This window comes from Cricetulus griseus, chromosome 8, assembly GCF_003668045.3.
Source record: "Cricetulus griseus strain 17A/GY chromosome 8, alternate assembly CriGri-PICRH-1.0, whole genome shotgun sequence".
NCBI lineage: Eukaryota > Metazoa > Chordata > Mammalia > Rodentia > Cricetidae > Cricetulus > Cricetulus griseus.
The window spans coordinates 11,615,314-11,634,691 of NC_048601.1; the positions used below are offsets into that span (position 1 = coordinate 11,615,314).

General features: G+C 42.2%; 1 protein-coding gene across 1 annotated transcript in view; it reads right to left on the minus strand.

The window, feature by feature from the left end:
* The window catches only part of Ptpro (protein tyrosine phosphatase receptor type O), a 198,918-nt gene that overhangs the window by 44,426 nt on the left and 135,114 nt on the right, over positions 1-19,378 (minus strand). Inside the window, exons 11-13 of the mRNA XM_035448717.1 lie at positions 14,981-15,132; positions 13,031-13,151; positions 2,032-2,171 (exon numbers count right to left, since the gene is read on the minus strand). Of these exons, the coding sequence (XP_035304608.1) occupies positions 2,032-2,171; positions 13,031-13,151; positions 14,981-15,132 (413 nt within the window). The remainder of the gene's footprint in view (positions 1-2,031; positions 2,172-13,030; positions 13,152-14,980; positions 15,133-19,378) is intronic.

The following is a 19,378-nucleotide window of genomic DNA, read 5'->3' on the forward strand; positions in this document are numbered from 1 at the left end:
AATTGCAGATGCAACGTGACCATCTGGCTCCAGCTTCTGCTGCCAGGACTTCCCCACCGTGAACCACTGCACCCCGAAACTTCGGGCTAGAAGAGACTCCATCTCCTGCAAGTTGCTTTTGTTGGGGTATTAGTTTTTCCTGTAGCTTTTTATCACAGCTACAGGAAAAACTAAAGCATTATTTATGGATGTTCGCATGTGCGCGCGCATGCGCGCGCGCACACACACACACACACACACACACACACTGTATGTGAAAGTATATACATATATGTAATCATACATTTCCAGCACGATACTCAGTCACAAACCAAGCCTTTCTAATGCTGAAAATTATTGAAAATCCATTTGTCACAGACCAGTTTACCTGCTCACCACTGCTGCTTGGTGAGGCCTGTTGCCCCGATTTCTTTCTGATGTGGCATAGTTGTCCATAGGCTTTTCCTATGAACATTGTGTCTGGTAGTTTTATTCTGCAGTTCTTATCATGAAGGTTTTCAAGTTTTCCTATGTTGAAGGCCTCTCTGTTCTTGATTTCCTATGTGTTTGCTTAGGGGTGTTGCTCTTTATCTTCTTTTACTGATAGTCATTCTCTCTATATTAAGAACCCAAACTGTTTGCATTCTTTGTTTTATATCACACCCACCCCACGCATGGTGATAGATGGTGCTTGGAAGCAAAATTATCTCATTTTAACAAGAAGAAATTGCTCATTTGGTGGATCCATGGCCACACACACACACACTACACAATATATACAATGAACTAGCATGACACTCTTTTTCAAAAGAAGGTCCCGAAACACTCCGGCTAACAAGATGGCAGCCAATGGCACTGATTTCCCACCCCAGTCACCACCTTGTCCAGAAAGGAATTACAGCAAGCAGAGAGAGACTTTTGCTGACAGGACTAAATGGCAGCAGGTAGCTGACCAACCATCGTGTTTCTAGTGGAAGACATCACTATAGTTAGGGAGGAGAACAATCCATCCATGGCAGAACAGTTATTTTCCAAAAGCATTCTCACAACCGAGACAGGATTCAGCCTCTCAGTGCAGATCAAAAGAGAGAAATTTGTAGATGCGTCTATCAAAGGGGCAGGGAAATCAAAGTGTATTATCTCAGCAATCAGTCTGAAAAGGTTTGCTCTCCCAGCCTTCCCGTCCTTCCCTCTCAGGCACAAGGCCTCCACTTATTGAAAGAGCATCAATTATTCATGCTGGAAGACTCACTCTCCCCCCTGCAGTGTATAAACTCCTTTTCCTCCCTCCTCTGGCTGTAAAGTATCTTTCTCTCTCTTTTCTTTTGTGACTTAGTTACTCTCAGAGCTGAGCGTCCACATATCCTGCCCTTCACCATGACCTGGAGAACAATGAGCTAGTCTATCATTTCTTCTGTGTATGACCCCAAACCTTTAACAATAATCATGCCTCAATTTTTGTTCTTTTGAATTATTTTGGTAATATGACTCTATGCTGGGGAAGTTATATTTCACTTATTTCTGCACTTGCACAATACCTGAAATGATGCCTTTTTTTGTAGTGTCTTTTTTAAGTTTAAGATAAACTTAAAAATTAATAAAAAGATTTACAAATAATTAAAAGAAAAAATCAAAGGCAAGTGTTGATTCTGCTATTTGCATTCTCTAGAATACCTTTCAAAAACTGGGCAACTGGTTCCTGTTAAAGTAAATATACTGTAGGTGTCAAGGTCCTCATGCGTACATCCCACAGATACTGTTAACTTCTACCTATAAAGCCCAAATGAGCAAGCAGACAGTTTTTACTTCTTGTAGTTCCATGAAATAGAAAGTTTTTAGTTTGCTTTATTAGCCTTAATCAAAAGTAACTGAGGCCGGGCAGTGGTGGCGCATGCCTTTAATCCCACACTAGGGAGGCAGAGACAGGCGGATCTCTGTGAGTTTGAGGCCAGTCTGGTCTACAGAGCGAGTTCTAGGACAGTCAGGACTGTTGTACAGAGAAATCCTGAAAAAGAAAAAGTAACTCAGAAGGAAAGTCTAGGCAATCAGTACCTGGAGTTTGGCGTCATGGCTGGAGCCGAGCTGTTGACAGAGGACTTCGAAAAAATCAGCAACACCCTCCTCCACCCACAGCAGGGTCACCGACGTCTGTGTTTTGTTCACTGCAAAGAGTGACTTCGGAGGGGCTGGTTCTGAGGGAAGAGCAAATGTTTTTAAGAAATGAAATTTTGTAGATATAAAATCTTCATTTAGTAGTAAATGGGTGGGTGTCCAGAGGACTCACAGGTCAGTGGATAAAAACCTGGGTTTTATTTTGCCTTTGAGTAATAAGCCTGTCCACAAGCCTGTCAGCCACAACCACAGGCAGAATGCTTTCTCTCTGGACCCACTGTGTTTCCAACTTCTCCCTTTGGACACTTCTCTTTTCTAGTTCAGCTTTATAACCAAAGTCTATTAATAGTTTCTGTGTCATCCACCCTGGAGTTAGCATTGTCCTGACAACACATAACTTCTTGGGTGGGACACAGAAGAAAAAAAGGATGAAGAAGAAAGAAAAAATGGGGAGGGGTCTCTCTCCTAATGAGATGAAGTTTGGGCCTTAGCCTCAACCTGTCTTCCTTTCTTCAGATTCTCATCTTGGGACAGATGATTGGATTCTTCCATCTTTAGTAAAAATTAAGAGAGAGAAAACTAAAAAGATAACATGATTTTTGTTTTTGGAAACAGATGATGGAAGGGAAACAGATGCCTAATAACATATCAGAGAGAAAAGTTTTATCGTAGACTTTTTATCTTGATCAATAAATTAGTCCGTTAGTCAAGAGTCCCACATCATGCTATCTGGGCCACTTTCTGTTCCTTTCTAGTAATTGAGTCACAGGCGTAGTTGGCTTGGTCCTCTCCGTTCTGTAAAGTTGTCTACACACTTGTGAATTTCTTCTTCTCTACTCAGGCTACTGTATTATGGATGCTGTTATGGATTCTGCATTGTGGATGCTGTGCTGGGTGGCAACTGCTGTGTTGTGATGTTCAGTTATGATGCCGTGTTGTGATGCTGTGTTGTGATGCCGTGTTATGATGCCATGTTGTGATGCCGTGTTGTGATGCCATGTTGTGATGCCGTGTTGTGATGCCGTGTTGTGATGCTGTGGTCTTTCTTTCTCAATCCTCTCGTATGTAAACAGCTGAGTTGCACCCCTAGTCTGAAGCTGGGCCCTTGTTATCTGCTGACAGCCATCCTTGACATCGCTGGCCTGGACATACTGAACCTCCCCGCTCTGGGCTGAGCCAGCAGCGTGCTCACCCATCCACAGCTGCCTTTCAGATAGCCAGGTCTCTGCAGCAGATCTTCCTCTGCTGTTAGCTGGATTTCTTTACACTTCCTGCCCCACTCTCCTGAATCTGGATTTTCACAGAGCTTCAGTGTCCTGTGAAACTGTTGATCCCTTTCAGCTCTTTCTAGTCAGGTTTGGACTTCCTTTGTAGAATACCTTAATTATGGCATGGTAAAGAAACATGTATTTAAAAACAGGAATCATTGCAGGTGGCCTGAGTCTAACTAGAAAGTTATTTTTCAGTGAGAAAGTGACAAGTTTGGGCGAGAGAGCTACAGGGGAAGAGAGCTGAGTCAGCTTTGGACAAGTGAAAACCACAGAGTATGTCAGGGTCTCCTTTTCACTGGCAAGCATTAGCCACTCCTCCAGTCAGGGCTCTGTCTCACTTCTCTTCTTAGGAAAAGGCACAGATGAAACTTCATCTCCACTCACACCCTTCACTGCTGACAGACTGTGAGTCAGGTTTGAGGCCTGCAGTGATTTGCACCAGCTTAAAATCGGGTCCTTGGGAGCAAGTGTGCATGGTTGGGGCAGTACTGGATAAAGCTAGGTTTTACTTTTTTCTCTTCTAAAAAAACATAATCCAAATCCACTCAGAGCAGCATGTACCCTGGACCCTAGCACTTGTGGTGCAGAAACAGAAAGATCTGGAATTCAAGGGAAGCCTCAGTTACACAGTGAGTTTGAGGCCAGTCTAGGTTATTTGAAATGTTTTAGAAACCAACCTAACAAAAACCAAGCGGATAAAAAGAAGTAGTTTGGTAAATTGATTGCCACTCAAGCACCAGGACCTGGGTTTCAGATCCCCAGCACCTACATACAAAGCCAGGCATGGTGGCCTGCAACTCTAGCATCAGGGAAACAGATACAGGCAGATCCCTGGATCTCTCAGGAATCAACAAGTGCTTGGGTGAATGAGACCCTGTCTCAGAAAGAAATACAGAGAGTGTCAGGGAAGTGTCAGTTGACCTCTGACCCCTATAACCCCCCCAAACACACACTCATACACATGTGTGTGTGCGCACATCCATGTGGGTATATAATACAACACTACACAGAACCCGGTCAAGTACCACGTACAGAACTTGGTCAGGATGGAAGACAGCAAGGTTAAGTACCATTTCATTTATACAGAGCACGAGAGCATCAAGCTATTGCCTCCAGACACAGAGCTGGTGCCTAACCCTTTGTGCTCCCCCAGCAAACCCTTGCTTTCACTTGGAGGTTGCAAAGGGAATAACTTGGTGTAATATGTAGTCTTGGAGAAGAACCTGTCTTTAATGTCCCAAATTCATCTTTTTCTGCTCCTCTACATTCTTTCTTTTTTTTTTCTGGGACAGGGGAGCAAGAGGAAGACTATTCCATCTTGGAAATCACTATGTGCCTAGACTGCCCTTGTACTCATGGCAAACCTCCTGCCTCAGCCTCTCAAATGTGGGGATTAAAGGCATGTGACAGCAGAATATCCCACTTAACTATTTATTTCAGTGTCACTCATTGATGTAACTGTCCACTGAATAGTATTTATGAGGTCCCATTATATCCAAAAGTGCAGGTGGGCTCCCCACTGTCTGTGTTTTGTTTCTGTCAGGTTTGGGGCTCTCTAGAATCTTCTCATCAACCTAGGGAGACTCTTCCTGAATTTAACCAGTGATTTGGATATTTAAAAGAAAAGAGTACTAGAATATATCAAAAGCACTTAGGCAAATACTTAGCGTCTGAAAACATATTAAATGATGAGTTAGACACTGAAGAGATGAATTAGTGCTTAAGAGCTAGTTGCTCTTCCAGAAGACCCAGGTTCAATTCCCAGCACCCTCTTGGAAGTTCACAACCACCTGCAACTCCAGTCCCAAGGTATCTGTCACCCTTCTCTGCCTCTGTGGGCACCCATTACAAGAATCTTATTAACATTAAATTCCTAATGTACCAAGTAAGTTTTAAAAATTCTTGTCCATAGTCAAACTATGTCTTTAAAAATTTCTCATTCACATCAAAGTTGTCAACATTGAAATTAAGAATGTCAAACTGATGGCCTAAAATCCAATTTCCAAAAAAGGGAAGAGAAAGCCACAGAGTAGGTGTGTGTGTGTATGTGGTGGTGGGATTCCCTCCATGTCTGTTATGTGGCTGCCAAAAGAATGAAGGCTTTAGAAAAAAATATTCCCTAATCCAGTAAAACATAAGAAGCAAATTTGCACACGGACCAGGCCTCTGTCTCCAGCTCCTGGCTGGGTGGTGTGTAAAGGTGATCATGTCTCTTGTCTCCAGCTTGCTCACAGGGAAGCTGCCTGCTGTTATGTGCAGATTCTTCTGGTAGTCAAGCTCAGGGCTTTCTCATCTCTGGTGTCTTGCACATGTGTGAGGAAAAGGGAACTTCACAAGGGTGGTTTACGAGGGTGGAGTTGGGCTTCCTCTTCCTTCATTGACTGCTCCATCCTACCCTCTCTTCCCAGAATCTTCTCTCCATTCAGTCTCCGGGCGCTGGAGTGTGGGCCACACTGAGGGCTTCCTACTTCTGTCTCTAATTAGTACAGGGTGCTCTCAGTCATCCAGAAATCCCAGAGCAGAAGAAGTCCCCTGTGATCTCTGGACACTGAATGACCATCTCTTTGCTGGATGCCTGTACTTTAGTTTTCTATAGTCTCTCTCTCTCTCTCTCTCTCTCTCTCTCTCTCTCTCTCACTCTCTCTCTCTCTCTCTCTCTCTCCCCTCTCTCTAGCTTAAAGAATGACAGGCTCTTAACACACCCCTCCCCATTCAACCATTCAACCTTTCAAGGCCCCTGCTTGTCTCTGGGTCTCACTGAGTTGCACAACCATGAAACAGTTGCTCAAGAGCCAAGCTGAGGAGGCATACTTCTAATTTTTCTTTCTCTCACTTCCTATATCTGTCCCAAAAGAAAGTTCTGGAGCCTCAATCTGCAAAATAACTCCCGAATCCTGTCCAATTCTCTCCATCTCCATTGCAGCCATCTTGACTAAATTATTTTTTTTCATGGAATTTAACTAAATCACAATGATTTTTCTCCTATCAGGACAACTAACCTCTTTAAGTAAGTCGTTGACTCAACCCGACTCTTTAATTCTGACGTGTGTGTGTGTGTGTGTGTGTGTGTGTGTGTGTGTGTGTGTGTGTGTGTGTGTGTGCTCGCGCGCGCGAGCGCATGTGTTTGACGGGGTGGGGGAGGAAGGGAAAGAGAAAAAGAGAGAGGGAGGGAAGGAGAGCATGTGAGCACATGTGCATAGACGGGACCAGAAGAGTGTGAAGACTGTGGAGACCATGTTAGGAGTTTTTCATCTCTCTCTGTCTATCCTTCTGAGGCAGGGTGTCTTGAACCTAGGGCAAACCCCTCTCTGATCTACCTGTCACCACTTCCCTTAGTGCTAGTGTGGGAGCCCAAGTTATGTTGTAAGTTTTAAGGACTGTGCGTAAGAGATCCAAGAAACAAAAATGCCTCAAACCTGTCAGACCCTTGCCCAAGGACAGATACTTCCTGAGGTGCTGGAGGCTGTTGTTTATTTAAGATAGCAAGTCACATGTGTTTTGCTCCCCTAAACAAGTTTGTTTGGACCAACCACACTGGACATGTTTGGTGTATGTAGGCATGAGGTACACACGAAGAAAGGACTGCAAAATGTGCCTTGTTGCCATTTTCTGGGAACCCCAGAATGGACCTGGTCAGAGCCCTTTATCCTGGCTAGTATTTAATTAAAGCTTGCTTCAAATTTGGCTCAAAGCTGTGGTAGAGATTTTATTCTTGCACAGTGGGATTAACTCTAGGATTCCAGGTGTTCGTGTGCTGGCCTTGGTCTGTGGTTGTGGGATCTGCACTCTGGGTCTCACAATTGAGGAGCAAACATTCCTAACACCGGGCACCTCTCCGGCCTATTTTGTCCCTCAAATTCCCAGAGCCGTTATTTTAACTATCAGTTCTCTCAAGGACTTCTCATCCTTCTAAAAGTAAAACCCCCACCTCCACGCCTTGAATGTCCTCAAGGTCTTGGCTTCTGCAGTCTCCCTCTGTCCAGCATAGTGTGGTTTTCTGTCACTCAGACCTCAGCTCCCATAGCTTTGTCACAGAAACCTTTCACCATAGTGTCACTCTACCCCACCGAGCCGTGCTTTCATGTTTTCTGAAGTATTTATTAGGGTTCCTTGTAGGGAGAGACCCCATTGATACCTGTACCTGTGAGCACACCCTACCCCTTTTAGTCCACTTGGGCGTGGTCACAGGTGCAGCTATTGGGTCTCTCCCTACAGTTCCTTCCTTCCCTACAGTATAAACTGCTGGACAGAAACCAAAGTAGCCCCTTGGGTTTCATGCCTCTATGTCTAAGATCTAAGTAATGCTTGAGAATTTCCATCATTGCCTCTTTTATAAGGTATGAAAAATGGATTCGTACAAATGTATCCTTTCAAAGTTGGCCCAAGTTGCAAGAACATTCATGAATCTATGGGGACCCTCAAGTTGTTAATGGAATGATTGGCACGACACATCACAAACAGGGCCATTGTTGAAGCAAAACTTTTTGGGCATGTTGTTGATGTGGTAGTCAGAAATGTTGGGTAAATTTTTGCAAAACAAAAACAAAAAGACTTTATATGCGTTTATATGTCATCTTGGTGAAAAAAAGCTATTATATTGGACTCATTGACAGTTTGATTGATTTATGCATAAGTTGATTTTACCCAACATGGTGTCAGACAACAGAGGCCTCACTCACAGAAAAGTGAACTGCAGGCTAGTCTAATCCATTTTGCTCTGAAGTTTAATGGTAACTTTCTGATTTGAACAAACTCTGGGAACATCTGTAATGTCAAAGATGTATTTTCTGCAAAGTAGAATCAATACAATGTCTGCAAATGTTAAGATGAATGGGATCAAGAAACACAGAATGGCTTGAATAATAGTGTCACAATCCCCCCCCCAAAGTCTTCAATTCAGTTATAAGTGAAATGTTCTTTCATTCTCCTGAAACATACAGCTTGCTTTGGTTAAATATCAATTAGATCATTATATAACTTTGAGATCCAAAGTACCATTTCCATTTGATAATGTCTATTGACCAGCAAAGCATTGTACTAAAAAAGAAAGAAAGAAAGAAAGAAAGAAAGAAAGAAAGAAAGAAAGAAAGAAAGAAAGAAAAAATCCTGAAGGACTTTACAAGGCACAGTAACATGGCTACTGAAAGCCAGATATCCTCACAAATAGATGTCAAGTTGGATTACTTAGTTACTTGCCAATAAAGAGAGGTGTGGTGTTATATACGGCTCATCTTGCTTTCAGACAAGAGCAAGTTGGAGGCAGCACTCCTGGTGATACCCACGCACAGAAAAGAAAGTTTATCGACTTTGAAGGTTATGATGCTGTGACAGTGATTTCTCTGGAATCTCACTTTTCATCTTGAAATGTACAAAAGAACTTTCTCTCCATGTTTAGATAATTTTGTCAGGGAAATATGGAGGGTCAAAACTACATGATATGGGTTGGAGAGATGGCTCCGTGGTGAAGACCACTTGTTGCTCTTCCAGAGGACCCAGGATCAATTCCTAGTACCCACTTGGGGCTCACAATGGTCTGAAACTCTAGTCCCAGGTCATCTGACACCCTATTTTGGCCAGTGTGTACTGTCAATCAGAGATATCCCATAAGATGGGACTGAGGCAAGCAATAAACCAGTTGAAAATTCTTCTGTGGTAATCCCCTTCTGAGCTTCATTGGAAGGGCAAGTGGAAAACCCCGTGACATAGAGGAAACAGTTAGGACCCAAGGAACACTGACAGCTCCACAAGTCACCCCCTGGGATGGGGAAAGTGATGCCTGTCATTACAGGACCCTGCAAGTTGGTTTTGAGCAGACCTTTCAGCCCATGAACAATATTAGAGGTCACAGATGAAATCCTAGGAAAGTGACTTGTTTTCTCAATGAAGAGACCATTCGTGCTGGAAATCGGTGTCTTCTTCATTCTTAAAAACCCACATGCAGCTGCTGGAAAGGGTGGGTTATCTGCAGTGTCTGAAATGGATGCTACCCTGATTCTCATTAGGAGGAGTACTGCCCCCTGGGGGTTGTTTTTGAAATTTGCAAAAATATTTTCCATAGCCACAACAAAAGTAATTAAATGATCAAATTGTGTTCTGTCACACATGCTTTTCTTTAAATAAAAAAAATGTATTCTCTCTCTCTCTCTCTCTCTCTCTCTCTCTCTCTCTTTCTGTGTGTGTGTGTGTGTGTGTGTGTGTGTGTGTGTGTGTGTGTGTACACTATATGTCACAACATGTGTGGAGGTCAGAGGACAACTTTAGGGAGTTGGTTCTTTCCTTCCATCACAACTCAGGTCATCATGCCTGGCGACAGGTGCTTTTACCCACTGAACCATCTGGTCAATCCCCTTTGTGACTTTCTGAATGACACCAGAATAAACCAGAGTAGAAATTGTACATGCTTTTCTATTTCATGGTTTTAAACAGTTTTTAAGAAAGTAAATAAATTAATTTTTCTAAAAAATGTTGAAGATAATGATTTTTGCATGGAATTAAGGTACGACTCTGACCTTACTCAACACTGCACTTCTGCTTGCACCATCAGCATCTCCATAAGGATTTGTTTGGCTTTTACCATGCAGAGAAGAATCGGAGACCTTTGAAGATGTGGAGGTGAAGAGGAGTGGACTTCCTGGGTATGCTGAAGAAGATGATGTTTTGTTTGAGATTCTCTTTTCTTTAAAAAAATATTTTTTACGTTTCTTTTTTGTTGGGGGGTGGTGGGAACATGGTGACACAGCACACACGTGGAGGTCAGAGGACAACTTGCAGGAGCCAGTTCTCTCCTTCACCACCTGGGTTCCAGGGGTCAAACTCCATGTCAGATTGGCAGTGAGCGCTTGTTTGCTGAGCTGGCTTCCCAGCCCACTGTTTCTGATTTCCTAAGCTTTTCTAAAAGTACCTTCCTGACAACAATATGACTCCAAAGTGCTTAAGCTTCTAATGAGATGTCTGTGTGAGCCTCCTCTGGTGAGATGTCTGTGTGAGCCTCCTCTGGTGAGATGTCTGTGTGAGCCTCTTCTAGTGAGATGTCTGTGTGAGCCTCCTCTAGTGAAATGTCTGTGTGAGCCTCCTCTAGTGAGTTGTCTGTGTGAGCCTCTTCTAATGAGATGTCTGTGTGAGCCTCCTCTAGTGAGATGTCTGTGTGAGCCTCCTCTAGTGAGATGTCTGTGTGAGCCTGTTATAGTGAGATGTCTGTGTAAGCCTCTTCTAGTGAGATGTCTGTGTGAGCCTGTTATAGTGAGATGTCTGTGTGAGCCTCTTCTAGTGAGATGTCTGTGTGAGCCTCCTCTGGTGAGATGTCTGTGTGAGCCTCCTCTAGTGAGATGTCTGTGTGAGCCTCTTCTAGTGAGATGTCTGTGTGAGCCTCCTCTAGTGAGATGTCTGTGTGAGCCTGTTATAGTGAGATGTCTGTGTAAGCCTCTTCTAGTGAGATGTCTGTGTGAGCCTCTTCTAGTGAGATGTCTGTGTGGGCCTGTTATAGTGAGCTCTGCCTGTGTGAGCCTCTTCACTCATAGTTACAGATAGGAACATAAGAATGGATAGAAATGGCTTGAAACTCTTATGATCACATCCAGGCTCACGTGAGGAGTCAGCAGGTATCTGCAACAGTGATGGCAGCAAGTTGTAGCAACTATTTAGAAAATCTCTTTGCTTTTTGCCATACTATACCTTTTAATTTTTTTTCAGGAGAAAACATCTATATTAGTTCACAATCTGAGAGTATAGACTACCATGGTGGAGAAATCCTGGAGGTAGAGACCCAAAGACAGCCCATCACATCATATCCACAGTCCAGAAACAGCACTTGGGCTTCTCTCTCTCTCTCTCTCTCTCTCTCCCTCCATCTCTTTTTCTCTGTCTGTCTGTCTCTCTCTCAATACATTTTAAGTTGAAACACAGCCACAAACTGCTGAAATCTCTGCGACAAGCCTTGGATATTGATGCGATATATTTAATTTCTGTTTCATTTAGTTTGTTTGTGACAGCATGTTACTCTGTCACCCAGGCTAGACTGGAACCCTACAGCCTTCAGCATACATCTGCTTGTAAATGGCTACATTTACAATAACGATGCCCCAGATATCTCCCACACAACTCTCTGCCAGCTCACCCTCCATCACCTGTGGCCAGTAATGGAATGACATGTCCCAAACTTCCTTTAAATATCAAAAGTGAAGCATGTCCTTGATACACGGTAGATTTTTCATTGACTTACACGATTGAATGTACTTACTGGGCTCAGTGTTAGGCAGAGTGTACAGCTCGTTCAGGATGTAATGAGCAAGTTGGGCTTGTTGGCATGCCCGTGCCATCATTTCTTTGTGGTCAGAGCCTTAGAGCCCCTCTCCTCCAATTCATAACTGTAACGGGTTACCAGAACTAGAGCCAACTTCCCATTCTCTCTTCCTTGGTCTGCTATTTCCTCAGTTAAAGAATTTCCCTTGGTGTCTCCCTACATGTGAACACTTCTAGTTATTTTTATCACTCATTGTAACTTCAGCTTTATTCTAGGCCATATTCATATCTATGCTTGCTCAGACATCTATGAGTAATTAATTAATTGTAAGATTGATTCCTTTACTTATTTTTAATATATTATTTTTAAATCCCTTTTCTTATTTTTAAAATGTTTTTAAGGATTTGTTTTATTGTATCTTTGTGTGTATGAGTGTGTGAGTGCATGTTTGTGCGTGTGTGTGTGTGTGTGTGTGTGTGTGTGTGTGTGTGTGTGTGTACAGGGGTTCACAGCAGCCAGAACAGGTTATGAGTCCCTTGGAGCTGGAGCTACGACTGTTTGTGAGCTGTCTGGTGTGGGATATTGAGATCTAAAGCCCTTTCACCAAGTAGTAAGCACTCTTAACCCGGGAACCATTTCTCCAGTTGTTCTTCCTATTTTTTACATTCCTTGTATGGACTACTACTGATCTTTTCACTTTTTGTAAGCTCAAACTTAGTCATGTTTGCTATGCATAGGCATTAAGCAATTCCATCAGAGGAAATAGCTGTGTCTGAATACACCGGCAGGGAGCCTATACTATGATGTAACACATAATAGGTTTCTCCTGGCTAATGAGACTGAGTCTGTCTTTCCCTGAGTTCCCTGTTATAAATTATTTTCCTCTTGGGTTGATTTTATTAGAATTCTGAAATGATACCAACTTGAATAAAGTCAAGGTATTTTATTCAACCTAAATTACTAAGAAATAATATTTTTATGAGAGGGAATGCTGTTGAAGCAGGTGAAGACACTGATCTACTTAACCAGTGATGTCTTCTGTTTCCAAAGTCCTAAGGCTACTTGGTTCCTCCAACTCTGCTAAGAAGGGCAAAGGTCCATATCACAGCCCAGTTTACACTTGAATCACAGAAACTCATACCAAAGTGGTTGTATTCTTGTAATGTGTCCACTTTGTACTTATTAGAGAGAATTAGTTGTTCCTCTGTTTGGTTCCACTGTGCTAAGGAACTCATGCTGAACAAGAGATGCAAATGCTGGTTCTACCAACACAGCATCTTTACCCTGGACCCATAATATTGCTTCCCCCAACACAGCATCTTCACCTCTCACCCATAATGCTGCTCCCCCCAACACAGCATCTTCATCCCTAACCCATGAGGCTGCTCCCCCAATACATCTTCACCCCTCATCTGTGCATTCTTCCTACCTAGCTTGACAAGGCGGAGCATGGAGGTGTTGCTCCCTCTCTCCGTGCAGGCTGTGACAGAGAGGTTGTAGATGTCTCCTGGAGGCAGGCTGAGAATGGCAGTCATGACGTTGCGTGTTACCTGCAAGACCATCAAGATGAGTGACTTCAATGTGGAACGAATGAGCCAGCACCTCACCCTACACAGCAAATCCACAGCTAGTAACTCCAGGGCTCTACCAAACAGCCTCTACCCTATGAGTTTACACTGCAACCTACAATTAACTTATTATTGCTTGGCTGGATTGTCTGAATGCAAGCTGTCATAAAGTGTACAATGCATATCAACTCAGAACAATTTTGTAATGTGTTCTTTTATTTGGAATGGTCATTACTCTGCTGCCATCCCACATATTGACAACAGCCTTTAGAAAAGACATTTACTATATGGTTCCAGAGAAGCCTAGTCAGGTCTGTACACTCATGCAAATGAAGACCTGCCTGACAGCAATCCCTGGACACCCTGGAAAGAAAATGGACCACACCTCCTCAACTGCACTGAATCCAACTTGCTCCATTTCAACTGACACTCCAGCCAGAGGTTCGGATACTGACTTCAATCAAGTTGAGGATTTCAAGCGAGATCTTCAATCAAGAGAATCCCATCTAACATGGACTGGATACAATTCATTCAAAACTTTCACTATACTAACATTTTCTTCCTACAGGACCCCACATGACTATCATGGTCCCATTTCAACAGGAAGTAACTTGGAGGATGCTACGCCCACTTTCCCAATTGTTGTTATTTAGGATATTGTATATACCTAGTTAGGGATAGCTTCCTATTGTTTTTGGTTGGGATTGGAACGAGATGTTCAGGCTTGGATACCTCTGTCAGATGACTTTAGGGTTTAGTTAAAATAGATAGTTAGGATATGACATAAGCAGATTGTTGTATCTTCTTATATTTTACCTTTATGATTGTTCATTTTGGATACTTTAAACTGTTAAGTTTTAATCCTCTTTTAGACTAAAAGGGGAATTGTAGGGGAAGCTGTAGCCATGCCTAGGGGCTGGCTACAGGTGTGCCTGACCATGCTTGTGAGGGCTTGGTCAGAGTGACGTAGTGTGACTGCGTTTGCGCTTTCGGTTTCACTTTGCTTCTTACTGTACAGATGCTGCCATGCCAGCTGGCTAGGTCGCTCTGTAAGTAAGGCTTTTCCCTATTAAATACCCTTATATTTCTACCTGACTCCGTATTGGTAATTTCCCACTATACCTTCTATCTGCATACTTTACTTCCTGTCTTCTACAAAGCTAGAGGGGATCATGTGATCCAATTCTGACCAAAAGTGGATTGCAAAAGGAAGCCACATGGGCAAATTAAGTTGAGGTGAAGACTCACTCTGTGTAAATGAGCACTCCATGTAGCAGAGGATGGGGCAACACAAGAAAGAGTCTAGGGAATCCTTCATCTCCTTTTTTTATTTAATCCACTCTTTTTGTTTCTTTTGGCTGCAATAGTTTATCTGTACCCTAACACATAGTCAAAAAGCTTAATAAAGCAGGAGAGAAGAAATCAATATTATAAAAGCACTTCAATATTCAGATAGTGGGGATAAGTAGTGAAAATATTGACATGTTAGTGGTGGTTTGTTTGAAAGCATTCTGAAGAAAACTTTCCAATTACAAATCTCTTTATTGTTTTTTTAACACAGAGTCTCACATAGCCTAGGATGGCCTTGAACTTGTTATGTAGTTGAAGATAACCTTAAACTCCTTCTCATGTCCCCACCTTCTCAGTAACCACTACACTCAGCTCTCAAATCACGACTTTAATTGTAAGTGACATCAGTAGCAGCAATAGTTCCAGCTCCCTGCCAATGACTGAAAGGTAAGCTTAAGGGAGGTCAACTGCCCGTCCATCAACTGTTTGGATGCCTGATGTCAGGACTCAAAGAGACATACACTCTTCTTAATCTTCTTCCTCCCTTCTGCAACCACCATCCAATGCAGCATTCTAGAATGGGACAGGTCAGTGTGCTCATCCCCATAGGTCCAACTGATGTACAGCAGGCTGTTGAAGTACTCCACGGAGGTGATGTCTGGAGCCACAGGGGCTGCAAGGAAGGAAAGAGACACAACTCAGAGGCTAAGGACTGAGGTACTTCCCTGCAAATGAAACTGACCTAGAAAATTCAACTTCATATCACATGATTATATCTAAGAAACAAAAATGGAGGTCTGAGGTACAGGTTGGGCACTTGCTATACAGGACCAACTTTCTACATCTTGGACACAAGACAACTGGACCCATCCTAGCCAGAGAATATCCAGGTCTCCTGTCTAAATTACAGTCTCAAGATGCCTGAAATGCTTGATTGCTTGAGCATCTTGGGGTACATCACTCAGTAGTAAAGGGCGCCGGAAGGTAATTATTGTAACAATATTAGAAAATCTGAAGTCCTGTAATATTAAATCTCTCATTGTGGTGCATTAAATGAGCTTTGGAGATTGAAGAACAGCAGGAGATATGGGAAGAAACAGAAGACAACCATGATGGAAGGACAGACGACTGTTACTTCCCTAACATAACTGGTGACTTCACTGACACAATCAAGCCTGTGTTCTTGTGGAATGTTAATTTAGGATGTGTTACATTGTCTATGCTGTGGAACATTTGTTAATGATGCAAAGATGTGTTGCAACCTTTTATGTTGCATTTGTTTAACTCTGTGAAGCTCTGTTAATTTGCCTGTCTCAAACACCTGATGGGTCTAATAAGAGCGGAAGGGCCAATAGCTAGGCAGGAGAGAGAAACAGGAAGAGCTGCAAGGAAGAAAGAATAAATAAAAGAGAGAAGAGGGGGGAGTGAGAAAAAGCCATTGAATAAAAAGAAAAGAAAGTTATATAGAAGAGAGAAAGGTAAAAGCCCAGAGGCAAAAGGTAGATAGGAAAATTTAAGGAAAACTAGCTAGAAACATGCTGAACTAAGGCTAGGGATTCATAAATAAGGATAAGTTTCATGAATAAGGATAAGTATTTATTTGTGAGCTGGGTGGTGAGCCCCCAAAGAGCGAAGAGTGAAAAAACCAATTATACTGTGCTTTTCAGAAACTGGGCTCTTAGTAAATGCAGACACAAGCAGTAAAGAAAGAATAGATTTTTAAAATTATGCCCCAAAGCTTAAGTCTAGCATTGGGGTTATTTCTTTAATTCACATTCTAGCATTTTAATATTAAAATTTAATTTAATTTAAAATGTAATTTTTGCCAAGGAAGCAAGTTTAGTTAAACTTCATATCATATAAGCTCTGAGAGCATATTTTAATTATCCTTTAAAGTCTCCTAAAATTCTGAAGATCTTAAAGAACAAATATACAATTAAATTTAAATTGCATGTGCAAATTGGCTGGAAAGCAAGCAGGTCACCACAAGACATTGTATAAGATCAATCAAAATCTTTAAAGTAAAATTTCTAGAAATTGTAAGAATTATTTCCTTTAATAGGACACTAATAGGTGACATGAATTCTCAGTAGACAGTTTCAAAACCTGTTACTTACTGAAGGACTTACAGCATACATGTAATTTACAATACCTGCATAATATCTACAGGGACCATGTGTTTGTATGCATGCCTGCACCAACCACTTATCTGTGTCCTGTGAAGTGTGAGCAGCCCTTTCCCATGTGTCTAACAACACAACTCCTAAGTATTCGCAATGCTCTCTTCTTCCTCTGTGTCTGACATAATCCCTAAATATCAGCAATGCTCTCCCTTTCCTGGGTGTCTAACAACACAGTCCCTAAGTATCAGGGATGCTCTCCCCGTTTGGATCCTGAATGTCCATTCAGAGGCTGCAGAGGTGGTGGAGACGTTAGGGGTGGGGCCTCATGGAAGGTAGGAGGTGACTGGGCATGTGCTTTGGGCCAGATCTCTTCCTCTTGTTCTGTCTGTTTTTCTTTCCAGACGCTGTGAGGTGAGTGGCTTTACTGCTCCACATTGGCTAATGCCGTGGTATTCTGCCTCATTATATACTAGAACTCCAGAAACCATGAGTTAAAAGAAACTTCTCCTTTTTATAAGTTGGTTGTCTTGGGTATTCTGTCATAGCAATGTAAGACAAAAATGCCCACATCACATTCCACAATAATCTAATGCAGAGATATGCATATGACTTCTTGATAGCCTCTTAATGTATTCCAATATGCTTCATCATCTATAGATACCTATACATTGATTCTTCAAAGGCATTTTCCTTATATTCTGATTTTGGTGAGGCCAAGAAATACTCAAAATTTTAAACCTAGAAGTCAGTACCTGCTCTTCTTCACAGGGCTGCGCCTTCAGATTAGGTACTTGTTGCTTTAAAATCTCAAATATTGCCAAAGGCCACAAGATGTCACTAGCTGTTAATTAATCATTATTTGGTATATTAACATGACTACTATGGGTTTGGCTTTTAAACAAGTTGCCTAATCCTGATTCTAAATTGCCGTCTGAATAGGTCATACTCAGTTTAAATACTCTATTATTTATTTATTTATTTTTGGCGAGGGATGTACTGAGACCTGAACTACTGAACTCAGAGTTTCCTGCAACCTGGAAGTGGCTCTAAAGCTGATCTACACACCCAGCCTCCCACTGTGTTTATTTTGAAACAGTGTCTCACTAAGGGACTCAGGCTGGCTTTGAATTCACCCTGTAGCCCAGTCCAACCTTAAACTTGTGAGCCTCCTGTCTCAGTCTTTCCAGTAGCTGGGATTATTGACCTGCACCTAGGCCCAGTTTGCTGGTTCCTTTTTACACCATACAATTTGACAACTTGGATTAAAACTCAAAACACAGGAAAGCAATGCATGAGAATCTCATGTAAAAAAAAAAAAAGATTCTTGCCTGAAATGGCAAAGAACTAAAGACTAGAATTTCAACTGGTTTAATATGTAAATATATACCTATATGTATATGTGTGTACACATGCATGTATGTATAATTTAATGCTTTTGTAGGTCTGTGCCGTTTGTGAGGTGTGTGTGTGTGTGTGTGTGTGTGTGTGTGTGTGTGTGTGTAAGTGGGCTTGCTCATGTATATGCACACAGAGGCCAAAGGTAGAAGGAATATCTTGCTCTATTGTTCTCCATCTTTTTTTTTCAATGATTAAGACTTTCTGCTCCTGGAGCTTGCCATTCAGCTAGACCGACAGGCTAGTGAGCTCCCAGATCTACAAGATTCTTCAAGGCTGGAGCTGCAGACATATCGGCCATGTCTATCTCATCAGCCATGTCTAGCTTAGGTCCTAGGGGTCTTTGTCTGTGTTCAGCAAACACTTCACCCATGGAGCTATCTCCTCAGCTCTACTAATATATTTTAATGGGTTTTATGATATAGTTTAGTTCTTACACTGTGCTATTACTGGATCCATTTTTCAGATGTGAGAATTGAAAACAGTTGTGTCAAACTAAAGCCTTAATGTCAACTTGACTAAGCCGTTCATCAGGAAAAATTAAACTCTCAAGATCACATTATTGGAGATAACAATTTTGTCACTAACATGGATAACTCATGGAGACAGATTGTTTATCTTGGACACGATAATTCCAATATAAACTGCTGTAAACTTTGCTCTGTTCCAAACAGGTCCTAATTTTATTTATTTAAAAGATTTTGTCCTTATTTTTGTTAGTATAAGGACATGAGGTGTGTATGTGTGTGTGTGTGTGTACACAGGGAAGGAGGCTGTGCACATGAGTGCAGTGCCCAAAGAGGCCAGAGGAGGGCGCCAGATCCTTTGAAGCTATAGCTATGGGTGGTTATGAGCCACCTGACAGGGACAATGGGAACTGAACCCAAGTCCTCAGCAAGAGCAGCCAGCATTCTTAACTGAAGCCCTCTCTTCAGCCCTGTCATCGTTTTGAAAGGCACACTGTACTGTGGCAGAGAATCCTGCCTGAATCCTGTTAATTCCTTATTGCTGCGGCTAAACATCTGTAAAGGGGATAGTCTAACTCATGAACGCTGGCTCTGTGGTCCTGTTGGCAGGATCTTGGATAGTTCTGCTGATGAGAAAAAGTTCAAAATCATTAAGATGATTCACTCAGATGTCTGCAACTAGAAATGAGCACGGCAAGTTCAAAACCAAGCCTTTTTAAAGGTCACTGTCCTGCCTAGAGAGGAAAGGGCACTCATTCCCTAAAAGCAAATGTCTATAAAGCTAACCTGTAAGAACTAGAGCTATAGTGGAGTTTAATTGTGTGCTTATTGATGTAGTTTGAGAGATGACCATAGTTTACCTGGTGATTGGTACTGCCTCCACTTCTAGGATTTTCTCTCTTACCCTCTCTAATAGGACAGCTGGCATATGGGA